The 13,890-nt window shown below is 36.2% G+C and overlaps 1 protein-coding gene across 1 annotated transcript in view; it reads left to right on the plus strand.

Annotated features, from left to right (window-relative positions):
- LOC134365551 (complement C5-like) overlaps positions 1-13,096 on the plus strand; it is a 35,405-nt gene extending 22,309 nt beyond the window's left edge. Inside the window, exons 16-20 of the mRNA XM_063081667.1 lie at positions 4,699-4,761; positions 7,070-7,270; positions 9,386-9,467; positions 10,977-11,050; positions 13,011-13,096. Of these exons, the coding sequence (XP_062937737.1) occupies positions 4,699-4,761; positions 7,070-7,270; positions 9,386-9,467; positions 10,977-11,050; positions 13,011-13,096 (506 nt within the window). The remainder of the gene's footprint in view (positions 1-4,698; positions 4,762-7,069; positions 7,271-9,385; positions 9,468-10,976; positions 11,051-13,010) is intronic.
- The last annotated feature ends 794 nt before the right edge of the window (positions 13,097-13,890 follow it).

Consider the following 13,890-nt stretch of genomic DNA (forward strand, 5'->3'; position numbering starts at 1 on the left):
ATCTTGGCTATTGTGAATAGTACTGTAATAAACACAAGACTGGTAGTATCTCTTCAAGATCCTGATTTCAATTCTTTTGAATAATTACCCAGAAGTGAGATTGCTGGATCATATGATAGTTCTATTTTTAATTTTTTGAGGAACCTCCGTACTGTTCATCATAGTGGCTGTATTATTCTGCTTTCCCATCAACAGCATGCAAGGGTTTCAGTATCTCCACATCTTCACAAACACTTGTCTTTTTGGGGTGGGTGGGGGAAGTAAATAACAGCCACCCTGCAGGTGTGAGGAGATATTTCATTGTGGTTTTGATTTGCATTTCTCAGATGATTAGTGACATTGAGCATTTTTTCATATAGCTGTTGGCCATTTGTATGTCTGCTTTTGAGAAATGTCTGTTCAAGTCCTTAGCCCATTTTTGAACTGGGTAATTAGTTTTTTTGGCTACTAAGTTGTAAGAGTTTCTTGTATATTTTAGAGATTAACCCCTTATCAGATACATGGTTTGTAAATTTTTTCTTCTGGTGTGTGTGCTGCCTCTTCACGCTGTTGATTGTTTCCTTAGCTGTGCAGAAGCTTTTTGGTTTGATGTACTTGTTTATTTTTGTCTTTGTTTCCTGGGCTTTTGCTGTTATTTTCATATAATTATTGCCAAGGCCAATATTACAAAGCTTTTCCCCAATGTTTTCTTCTAGTAGTTTTACAGTTTCAGGTTTTATGCTAAGTCTTTAATCCATTAAAGATCCTTAATTTTTGTATATGATAAAAGATAAGTATCCAATTTCATTCTCTGGCATGCATGGATATTTACTTTTCCCAGCACCATTTGTTGAAGAGATTATCTTTTCCTCATTGTATATTTTTGTCAAAGATCAGTTAACCACACATGTGAGGATTTATTTCTGGGCTCTCTATTCTGTTCCATTGGTCTATATGTCTATCTTTGTGCCACTACCATACTGGTTTGATTACTGTTTCTTTGTAGTGTATTTTGTAATCAGGTAGTGTGATGCCTCCAGTTTTGTTCTTCTTTCTCAGGATTAATTTGGCTATTTGTGTTTTTTTGTGGTTCTATATGAGTTGTAGAATTATTTTTTCTATTCCTGTAAAAAAAATTAAATTGGGATTTTGATAGGGATTGCATTGAATCTATAGATCACTTTAATGTATAAAACACTATATATATGTTTTATAAATGTTTTATATACATGTTTTACACTAGTATAAAACACTTTATAGATGTTTTAATAATATTGAGTCTTCTAATTCATGAACATGGATGTCCTTGCATTTGTTTGTGCCTTTAATTTCTTTCATCAATGCTTTTTAGTTTTTAGCATACAAGTCTTTCATCTTAGTTGTTTATTCCTAGGTTTTTTAGTTTTTGTTTTTGGTGCTAATATAAATGGAATTGTTTTCCTAATTTTCTTTTTGGATAGTTCATTGTTAGTGTATAGAAACACAACTGACTTTTGTGTGTTATTTTGTATCCTGTAACATTACTGAATTCATTTATTAGTTCTAATAATTTTTTTAATGGAGTCTTTAAGTTTTTTTCTATATAAGGTCATGTCATCTGCAAACAGGGACAATTTTATTTCTTCCCTTCTGATTTGGATGCCTTTTATTCCTTTTTGTTGCCTAGTTTCTCTGGCCAGGTCTCCCAGTACAATGTTGAGCAGAGGGGAAAGTGGGCATCCTTGCCTTGTGCCTGATCTTAGAGGAAAAGCTTTCAGTTTTTCACCACTGAGTATGATATTAGATGTGAGATATGACCTTTATTATGTTGTGGTACTTTCCTTTTATTCCTAATTTGTTGAGAGTTTTTATCATGAAAGGATGTTGGATTTTCTGCATCTATTGATGCTTTCCTGCATCTATTGAGATGATCACATGATTTTTATCCTTCATTCTGTTAATATGGTGAATCACATTTTTTGATTATCATACGTTGCACCATTCTTGTATCCCAGGGATAAATCACATTTGATCATGGTGTATGATCACTTTAATTTGCTGAATTTGGTTTCCTAGTATTTTGTTGATGATTTTTTCGTCTATGCTCATCAGGGATATTTGGGCCATTAGTTTTCTTGTGTTGTCTTTGCCTAGCTTCAGTATAAGGGTAAGGCTGGCCTCATAAAATGAGTTAGGAAATGTCCCTTTTCTTCAAATTTTTTGGAAGATTTTGAGAAGGGCTAGTGTTAATTCTTCTTTAAATATTTGGTAGAATTCACCAATGAAGTTCTCTGGCTCTGAGTTTTGCTTCGTTGGAGGTACTTTTAAATTACTGATTCAATTTTCATACTAGTTATAGGTCAGTTCAGAATTTCTGTTTCTTCATGGTTTAGTCTTGGTAATGTTAAAAGAAAATTTTTCAACAAACTAAATTTAATAGTTTATTTGAGCAAGAATGATTCACAAACTCGGTAGCCCTCAGAACCAGAAGTTCAGAGAGTTCAACTCTGCAATGTGGGCAGGGAGCATTTACAGACAGGAAACAGAAGTAAGGCGTACAAACATCTTGATTGGTTAAAAATTAGCATTTGCCTTATTTGGACATGGTCTTATCAGTTGACAGCCTGTGATTGGCTGAGACTCAGCTAGTTGTTACAAAAAATATGCTCCAAAATTAGGTTTTTGGTTTGTTTATATATGAAGTTAGGTTGCAGCTCATTGTCTGGAGAGTCAAGGTACAGAGGCAGCCAGAGGCCAAACTTAATTTAATAGTAGATTGTATGCTTCTAGCAATTTATCTATTTCTTCTAGGTTATCCAGTTTGTTGGCATATAGTTTTTCTTAGCATTCTCTTATGATTCTTTTTGTTTCTCTGGCATCAGTTTTAATGTTATTCTTTTATTTCTGATTTTATATATGTTAGTCTCCTTTTTTTCTTAGTTTAGCTAAAGGCTTAACAATTTTGTTTATTTTTTCCAAAAAACCAACTCTTGATTTCATTGGTTTTTTCCTATTTTCTATTTCATTTATCTCTATTCTAATTTTTTTTTTTTTTGGTGGCTGGCTGGTACAGGGATCCCGACCATGACCTATAAAGCTGTGCTCTAAACAACTGAGCTCTAAACAATAGAGGCAAGCCCTCTATTCTAATTTTTGTTATTTCCTTCCTTCTGTTAAATTTGGGCTTAGTTTGTTCTTTTTATACCTTCTTTAGGTATAAAGGTTATTTGAGCTCTTCCTTCTCTTTTAACATAGGCATTTATCTCTATGAACTTCCCTTTTAGTACTGTGTTTGCTATATCCCATTAGTTTTGGTATGCCCTGTTTTTATTTTCATTTGTCTCAATGCATTTTCTAATTTTCTTTTTTGATTTTTTCTTTGACACAATGGTTCAGAAGTGTGTTGTGTTTAATTTCCACATATTTGTGAATTTTTCAGTTTTCCTTTTGCTATTGATTTCTAGTTTCATTCCACTGTAGTCGAAAAAGATACTTGGTATGATTTCAAACTTCTTAAGTTTGTTAAGACTTGTTTTGTGACCTAATATGTGATCTGTCTTGGAGAAAGTTCTATGTGCATTTGAGAAGAATGTGTATTCTGCTGCTGTTGGTTGAAATGTTTTCTATATGTCTGTTAGGTCCATTTTCTTTACAGTGATGTTCAAGTCCTCTGTTTCCTTATTCATCTTCTCTCTAGGTGTTCTAGCCATTATTCAAAGTGAGTATTGAATCCTCTTACTATCATTGTATTGCTGTCTATTTATCCCTTTGGTTCTGTCAATCTTTGCTTTATATATTTAGGAGCTTTGATGTTGAGTGCATATATATTTATCATTGTTATATCTTCCTGGTGAACTAACATTTTTATCCATATATAATGGTCTTCTTTGTCTCTTATGACAGTTTCCAACCTAAAGCCTATTTTGTCTAAGTATAGCCATCTCTGTTCTCTTTTGTTTACCATTTACATGGTGTATCTTTTTCCATTCCTTTACTCCCACAGCACAATTCTGATAACTTGTCAGCACTTTGCATAAAACCCTTCACCAGATTCCAGTTATCTCTATAGAATGGAGTCTGTTTTAGGTGAGATTAAACTTCTTCAGGATCTTCTCCCTCATACTCAGTTGGCTGTATCTCTCATCCTTCTTTTCCTTTTTTTCCTCCTTCAAAGACCTCTAATCTCACTCACTTCCTTAGAGTGGCTGGGAGGGGCTCTTGTAACACTTCTGCCTGAAGTGCCCTTTCCCCTCTAATTTGCCATAAGAGCTCAAACTTCACCTTCTCCTCTAGTCCCACTCCCAAGCTGGCTTTGGAGAACTGAATTCTCCTCCTGTATTAGTTTGCTGAGGTTGCCATAACAAAGTATCGCAGACTGATTGGTTTAAGCAACAGAAAATTTTTTTGCAGAGTTCTGGAGGCTTGAAGTCCAAGATCAAGGTGTCACAGGGTTGGTTTCTTCTGAGGCCTCTCTCCTTGACTTACTTGTGGTCACCTTCTCCACTCTTGAGGCAATACATTTGCAAAGAGCAAATAATGACACTGCTACCAAGGAATAATATGCTCATTCTAATCATGTACATTTCTTTTCTAATGGTATAGATCAGAACTGTTGTGGGAAAAAGAGCATGATCCCTGATAAAACATGTTCAGTATGATTCTGCAAATGCCTTGAGTACTTAGATAATTTAATGAAAGCATTTATTCTGAGAAATGTTCTGTCTCTGTTTTTTTTAACAGATGGATCATTTAAGAAAATTATCAGATCAAGAAGAGAATGGAAAAAGAAAATAGAAAATCTAGGTGCTCCAAATTTTCTCCCCCAACCCCCAGAAATTATGATGAAAAACCCAAGATCTGCTATATTTTGTCTCTCTAGCTAATTGATGTAGAACAGGTGAAAGATCTGGGGCACTTCCACCTTTTACTTTCCAGAGGGGTAAAGCAAACCATGTAAATTAACCCACATTCATTTTGCATAATCTTAACCTAAAGGAAAAAATAAGTATCCTTCACTTTCATTCTCTATATAGTGTCACTGGTTATTCATTGTCTCATAGATTTTACTCTCTATCAGAGTTGCTGTACAGCAGTTAAATGTATGGTTTTGATTAAATTCTCACAAAGTCTGATAAACTTTAGGATAATAATCGTAGCTAACACTAATCGAACCCTTACTATGCACCAGGCATTGTTGAAGCCCATATTTAGATTTTCTCATTGAATAATCACACCTTTCACATGAAGCAGATACTCTTATTATCCCCACTTCTCAGATGAGGACATGGAGGCACAGAAAAATTAAGTAACATGCCCAACATCATAGGGTAATAAGTAGTATAGGTAGAATTCAAACCCAGGTCTGACTGATACCAGAGTCCGCTGCACTGTTGACTCTGCTGTACTGGGCACTACCTCTTTTGTTTAATCTATTGATATTTAGGACCTATCCAGATTATTTGGAAGATAGATTTGAAAGAACTAATTTTTATATGCCACTTAAATATCAGGTACACTAGTATTAAAGTAGGCACTGGACTAGATGTTACAGATACTGTGCTTTAGTAATAATGATGATAACGTTAATAAATCTCCCCCCCCCCGCACCCCCACTTGTCAAAACAGCACCTTTAGAAGGCATCACATAAAGAACAATGTTTTTAGAATCACAGATGGGGCTTGAGTCTTAGCTTGACTATTGAGAGCTATGGGACCTTAACCAGGTTACTGAATCTCCGCAAGCCTCAGTCCCTTCTTCTGCAAAATGGGGACAATTTCTCTCTGCCTCACAGAGTTATGAGAATTAAATGAGATCATGCTGATAGTGCATTTAGCTCAGGAGGAGCTCAATAGGTGGTAACATATAATACTTTGTTCTTTTTAAAGCTCCTTTTTGGCAAAGCCGCACTCTGACCTAGGCTGCACAGGAATTAGAATCAACATTTATTTTATCATGGCAAAGTGAGTTTCTGAACCTAACTATCTTGTGAAGTCTGAATGACTAAGAGAGGAATGGACCTTCTATTCTGTGGCCCAGTGGCTTTTTCACCTCATGATACTGCCTCTTGCCTCACTGGCTCTGCCCCTTAGCAGCTGTACCCACCCTACACCTCCATTTTCTCATCTTTAAATGACAGAAAATGATATTATCAGTTCCAAAGTCCCCTTCAGTGAGTTTTGAAAAAAACAGTAGGGCAATTTAAACAAATGCTCTTGCTCTTTTATACACTGACTGCAACTTGACTGCCTTGATCAAGGGAGTATCCAGTCGAGAACGACTGCATGAGGGTTTTGAAACCAATCATAGCATATGTAAACATGGTCTAAATAAAAAAGCCCCAAGGATGTTTCATGGAGCATCTTAGTTAGTTTGAGCTGCTATAACAAAGTACCATAGACCAGGTGTCTTGTAAATAAGACATTTATTTCTCACAGCTCTGAAGGCCAGAAATTTGAGATCAGGGTGCCAGCATGGTTGGTTTCTGGGGAGGGTCTTCTGTGTTGCAAACTGCTAACTTCTCATTTTATCCTCACATTATGGAAAGAGGGTGGGCAAGAGAACTTTCTGGGGTCCCTTACACAAGGGCATTATTCTCACTCATGAGGACTCCATCCTCATGAACTAATTAACTCCCAAAGGCCCCAACTCCTGATACCGTCAGACTGGGGCTTAAGATTTCATCATATGAATTTTGAGGGAACACTAACTTCAGGCCTCAACACAGAGAGAAAGATTTAGGTGGTCATAATGATTGTCTTTAACTATTTGAGGAATTTGTGATTATATGACTTTTTATATTATGTGACTTTTTATGTTATGTGACTTTTTCTGCACAGAGGATTAACCCCATGGGTACCTATAAGGGTACCAGTAATAGGAGTTAGATTTTGGTTTAGAACATGTCAGGAAGAATTCCCAGCAACTGGAGCTCTCTGATAGGGAATAGACTGTGGAGAAAGCAATTTCTCTTTCTGGAGGTGTTCCAGCAGGGGTTGGTCGACCACTGGTACCAAATAGGACACCAGGGGAGAAGTTGGGCCAGCGACTCAAAGTCAAGCCCTGAGACTTAGAATTTGCACTTGGCTAAAAGCAGTTGTATTGTCATTTCAGCATCTCTGTTTAAACACCCTGTGCTTCAGAAGTGCTGTTATGACGGAGCCCAACAAAGCAAGGAGAGCTGCAAGCAGAGAGCTGCACGAATTACCATCGGCCCAAAGTGTTCCAGTGCTTTCTCTCAGTGTTGCAACCTGTCAAGGGAGCTGCGGAATGAGACCTCTCACACATATGTAACCTTGGGAAGAATAGACACAGGTAAAAACTCTTACTCCACGTGCAGTGCTATAGGAGGGCCCCAGGCAGAGTGTGTGCTGCTGTAAACTTCCAAACTCACTTCAGTCTAGAAAAGATAAAGTATAAACTCCTACAATTTGTCTCAAAAACACAGAGCAGGCAGTGGCCGTAATACTACTCCCACCTTTACTGCTAACTCACTGTGTAGTTGCAGGTCTTTATTTACCTTCTCTAAGAGCTAATTTGTAAAATGAAAATATTGGACTAAATGATCCTGTGGTATTCATTTGGTGCATACTTCACTGGCCATGTATAACATGATACTTAAAATCTTGCATACAGACAATAGTGTATTTTTAACTATCAAAATACTATTTTTGATTTCACCATAAAGCATAGCCAACAAGAGGTATCAGAAGGAAAAGGAATCCCAATGAGCATATATGGAAAAGAATTTCCTTTAGTTCAGCTTCACATGATTTATGTGCAAAAGAGCGATGAGTACAACTTATTAAAATTTTGTTTAATTTCACTGCCCTACTTTACAACCTATTTTCTTTGGTTTTATTTGCACTCTACTTAAAGATCTTATACTACTTGGAAGATCATGCAAGTTAAAAAAAAATTGTAATTTTAGTTTAAACTTGTACTAAATCAAAAGGTAAATGACTTGTTAAAAAGGATCTAATGACTTTCTTATGCCTTTCCATGAACATGTAAAAGCATACAAATAAGATCTGAAAAGTATCAATATAAAATGTATCTTAAATCCTCAATAATGGTGCCATTGTAGGGAAATCCTTCTATAATTTGTGAACATGTATATTTCCATGATTTTTTTAAAAAGTAATGTAACCTACAGGTTTAAAAAAAGCCAACAAAAATTTAGAGGAAAAATTAATCAAAAATTTAATAGAAAACGTTTAAAAGCCTTTGTCACTTTCCCCCTCTCCCTGCAGAGTGTTAACTACTGTTAACAGGTTTCTACACAAATGTGATCCCACTACATAAATGGAATACATATACGTCTTTCTGCAATGTGCTTTCTTTAATATTAGCAAAATATCGTGAGCTTATTTCCATATTAATACAGAGAAAGCTGCCTCGTTCTTTTTAATGATTACCCAGTATTTGATCATATTAATATGTTAATTTGATCATATTAATAAGTTTCCTCAGGCTACCATAACAAATTACCACAAACTTGGTGGCTTAAAACAGTGGAAATTTATTCTCTCATAGTTCTGGAGGCCAGAAGTCCAGAATCAAGCTGTCAGCGGGGTCATGCTTCCTCCATAGTCTCCAGTAGAGAAACCTTTCTTGCTTCTTTAAGATCTGGTGGCTCCTGGTGTCCCTTGATGTTCTTTGGCTCATACATACATCACTCCAGTCTCTGCCTGTCTTCACGTGGCCATGTCCCCTGTGTTTCTGTGTGTCTTCTTCTTTTATGTCTTTTATAAGGACACCTTATGCCTTATATCTAATTAGGACATCTTGTAAGAATTTAGGGTCCATCTTAATCCAGGATGGTCATTAACTTAATTACATTTGCAGAAACCCTACTCCCAAATAAGGTCACCTTCACAGGTATGGGGGATTTGGACATATCTTTTGGGGGCAACTATTCAACCAACTATAATGGCCATTTAAGTTGTTTTCAGATTTTCAGTGTTAGAAACAACCCCACAAACACACACATACATCATTTTGCATCTCTCTTTGTACACATCCTTCTTCTTTACCCTTTTGGTAAAAATTTATACTAGTTTTCATGATATAAGGTAAAATACCTTTGATCCCACTACCCACCTGCTTTTCAAAATATTGCCATTGTTTACAATTTTTATATCCTTTCAGAAATTTTCTCTTCCTGTACATTTGTATTTACTTCTGTATCTTATCCATATATATTTTGTTTTATACCTATGAGACACTACCATTATGCACCTTTCTTTTTTACACTTAATATATTTTACATAGCTTAAATCAAGTATTTTATTTTTCTATGTTGATATTACAAAAATGAAATGTTTGACTAAATTCCCCAAAATTTTAATTAAAAGTTAACCATCATGTTTTAACATATAACTCTACTGTGTATTATGTTTACCCTGTGTTTTTATTTTTCTAATTTAGGTTCATCAAACACTTACATACGATCTGCAAGCAGAATTTTTTTAGAAAACTGGTTATGGAAAGTATATCATATCACTAAAAGGTATGTTAGGACTTTTCGAAACTATTCAAATACGAGGAATAAGTGATCTGTCACTCTTCCAAGGGAAAGAACTGACATTTGATCAATGTTAATTTGGCTGATGGTTGTGTTGGTTTTTCCCTCAGTGACTGAATTAACTGCAGAGTTAATGATATTTGCTGAAGAATGTCATTTCACTTACCTTGAACTTTTACTGAGTATGTAGCTTGGGGTGTTATCTGTGCTTTGCACTTTTTTATATAATTATTTCAGTCTTTCCAGACAACTTTTTTGCAGCAAACTCTCTAACAATGTATATTGTCCATTTAGGTATGTATTTCCAATGTAATTTTTTTATATAACAGATGAAAGGAGCCAATATTTTCCTCATATAATAAACACACACCGTAAAACACTGATTAGCCATAAGGCTTGGGAAATGAGCAGTTGTTCAGCTACCACAACTTGCCTGATGTCCAACAGCATCCTTTACTCTGCCTGATTCCAGCCTTGTCCATGTCTCTGCTCCAGTTCATGCTTCAAATGCAGCCACCCAAATAATTATATTGAAATCCAAGTCTGATCATGCCACTTCCCCACCTAAAACCACTTCTCCATGATCTATCCAGCAAAATCCAGGTAGATTGAGGCCCTCGTCCACTGGCTCTTGCCAACAGCTCCAGCTTCATCTCTCCACTGCCTTTGCTGTCATCGGTATTATGCGTTTTCTGTTCCAGTGATACATACTCCCTGCAGTCCTCGTACCTTTTCCTGGAAGTCCCCTTTCCCACTCCTGATGAATTCCATTTCACATTTAACAACATTGAGTTCTCTAAAAAGTGTCTGCCAAACAATTAAATACTTATCTTATAGCTCACACATGCTTCTATTGAAGCATTTACTGTTCCCTATGATTATTTGTCTATATATTTCCCTCCTCACAGGAATAAATTCCTTAAAGGCAGACCCTTTGTTATTTATTTTTATATTTAGTCTCAGGAATGTGACTTGTACAAAATAGACAGTTAGGAAATGTACACAGAACAGATAAATTAACTAATGGGCTTCTGATTTCTGAAAATTCCTTTTGTTTCAACCACTTTTGTATACTCTACTTTTCTTAATAGGGTGTGCTGAATTTTTATTTAATAATTTATGATATCACAGTGCCTTCAAGTCCCTATTGTGAAAGTAGGACAATGAAAGCAAAACATGGGAGTATATATTAGGTTGAACCATATGTATCTGCTATTCAAACATTTTTGACCTACATGAACAGCAATTTCATATGGTTCAGCTTAATACAATGTATAGGCAATTATTCTGAATATGTAGGAGGCCTTATTAGCCTCTGATATTTGATCTTATGCTCACTCATTTCAGTTCATTTCCTTGTGATTTGCCTCAACAGCCCATATGGGGTGGGGGGGAGGCACAAACATTCTGATTAATAGGAGATCATGTTAAGTTGGTTCCAAGTTAATCAAGGCTCATCTGTGTTCAATGGCTATGAAATATTTTATCTTGCAGGCATCAGCTGGAGTTGGTGCTACCTGATTTTCTAACTACCTGGGAAATTCAAGGTGTTGGCATTTCAGATAAAGGTAAGTAGCTAGTCTGATACACTGAATTAGGGAACAGTTTGTTCATTGCAATATATTTATCATTTCATTGACCATTTACCCAGAACTTTGGTAGTAGCATATTTTATACTCTCATTGTAATCTAAAATTAAAAAAGAAATATCTATGTCTTTGAACATATTTTGTTCATTTAATGTTTTTATAAACCATCACTTTGTGAGTAATGATTTCCAATTCCCACTTTCCTGAAAACTTTCTGATTTGCTGGGGGTTTGAGGTAGGGGATAAAAACAGGACCCATTACTGATATATTTGTCTCCCAAATTATGGGTAACAGTGCAAGTCAGTACCATGTAAAGTTATTTTTAGGAATATTTATTGTTTTTCACAATTCAATGTTTTCACCCATTAAATGGATTCCCTATAAATTGTAACTTTTTTTGCTTGTTGAAAAATAGGGTTGGGACAGACTGCTGAAAATCTATGCAACTTTGTAACCACAGCACTGACAATAACGACAACAAAAGAGCAATAATCCTGATAAAGATTAAAATATATTAAATTCTAACAAAAGACATTACAGCAAACAGTGTACTTTGTCTTTAAAAAAATAAAAGTAGCTTGATGGAAGGAAGTGTGAGAAAGGGCTGAGGTTGCTGAGTTATTGAGTTAAAAAAAAATACACAAGCATCTGGGGAGGTTGATGGCCAGATTGAGCCAAGAGGAAAAATGCAGCATGAATGGGCCTCATGTCATAGTACTCCACTTCTCATTTGCTGGCCGCATTCAGCTGAGTAGTGTAGTTTGTGTTCAGCTGCTAGTGCATGCTGGTAAAAAATAATAATGTGCTAGAAGAAATTGCGTATGAATCAATGGGATACATTGCTATCACTCCCTTACTTATCAGTCATTATGAACTAATTAACATTCAGACCTACATCTGCTGAACAGACTGGATCTAAAAAAAGTTGTTGGTATGTAATTAATATTTTTACTTCAGTGCCTTAAAGGAGATTATTCTAGGACTAAAAGAAACTATTCCACGTTCTGTTTTACTTTAAATGTTCATGAGCTATTGGGAGAACTATGGATACTGACTGGATATTTGATGATATGAAGAAATTATCATTGGGTTTTGGAGATGTGATGATGGGATCGCAGTTATGTTTAAAATTTTTAAAAATTAACAAAAACATAAACCAAGAAAAGGGAAGTTGTTGTCTTAGATGTATACTGAAATATTTACAGATAAAATAATATGATGTCAGGATTTACTTCAAAATAATCCAGGAAATGTGGGGAGTGGGGGCTACAGAGGAAATAAAATTGGCCCTGAATTGGTAATCACTGAAGCAGAATAATGGGTATATGTGACTCATTATATCATTTTCTCTATTTTTTGCATAGGTTTGAAATGTTCTATAAGTAAAAGGTTTTTTTTAAGTTCACAAATAATTATTATGAAAATTCTTTATTTATGGTCATTATTTGAATGTTCGAGACAAAGGCATGTCCCCCAGATACGCCCATTCACTCTTCTCTCACGTCCCTTGGGCCTTCCTGAATGAGCCTGTCTAAAAGAGTATCTGTCCCTTGTCATGTTCTTCCCCCCTTACCCTGCCTATTTGCTTCGTGTGTCACTTCCTGACCTTTGATCACACCTTTGTTTACGTCGCCTGACTAGAATATAAGCTCCATGAAGGCAGGGATTTTGTCTGTCTTATTCACTGATACATTTGCATTGCCTGGAACAGTGGCTGGCCCATGGTAGTCTCTCAAAATATTAATGGATTAGGGAACTAAGGGTTACTAAATAGAACTTTCAAGAATAAAAGAAAAATATAGGGGGCAGGGAGGGAAACTACATATGATATACAATATTCTCCTTTTCTTCAAAGTAAAGATAAGGCAAGAATTTGAGAGAAGATAAAATACTCTGGGAACCCCCAAGTGTGCTGATGTATGCTGTCACCTCTCGTAGGTCTGTGTGTCACGGATGTGCTGCAGTTGCAGGTGTACAAAGACCACTTCCTGGTCACAAATGGCAATGCTACAAGCGTCCATTAAAGGTGGACAGTTTCCAACATTGAAACTCCAAGAACTTAAGTAAGTGGGTAAATGCATGACGCTAGAACAGTGGCTGAGACATCTAATGGTAAATTCACCACACGTGATTGACTCCACTTTAATGTACAAGGCATCTGCGTGGGATGGGGATTGAATGAGGGACAGGGGAGGGGTGAAAGAGTCTTTGAGAGTGTAATGTATCAGAGGGAAGCTGCATGGAGGTTTAGGTGGAAATAAGGTCACATTTTATTGGGAATAATGGGAGATGAGAGGTTTCCCTATGGACATGCAAAGAAACCTGCTTAATGGGATAAGAAGTGACTGCTGAAACAGGAAAAGCTACAGAATATTTCTCAAACTCGGACATAACTCCCTAACATTATCATCAATATATAAACTTCCTTTTTGCTACCTCTGAGGATCACTTTGTAATAGCGAGGTCGGCTTGATCAAACTTGGCCTGACACCCTGACCTCTATTGTCTGGCCTCTGCTACTTGCCCTTCCATTGTCTACCTGCATGGTGGCGCACTCATCCCTGACCTCTGATGGCCAGAGAAAGGGTCTTTTTGGCTGAGTACATACTGGCAGAATAATTGACTGTTTTTGTTTGTTTGTTTGGTTGGTTGGTTTTTAAATAAGATCAAGATCTTAGACTGAAATATTTCAACATATTTCTGTATGAATTCTGCCTTCTATGGAGAGAGAATACTCTGTGTTTCTCCCCCCGCCCCGCAAATTTAATAGTTCTTCTAGAGTTCAACATGTTTCTAAGCATCGGATCCTCAGTATTCA

Source organism: Cynocephalus volans, chromosome 17, assembly GCF_027409185.1.
Source record: "Cynocephalus volans isolate mCynVol1 chromosome 17, mCynVol1.pri, whole genome shotgun sequence".
NCBI lineage: Eukaryota > Metazoa > Chordata > Mammalia > Dermoptera > Cynocephalidae > Cynocephalus > Cynocephalus volans.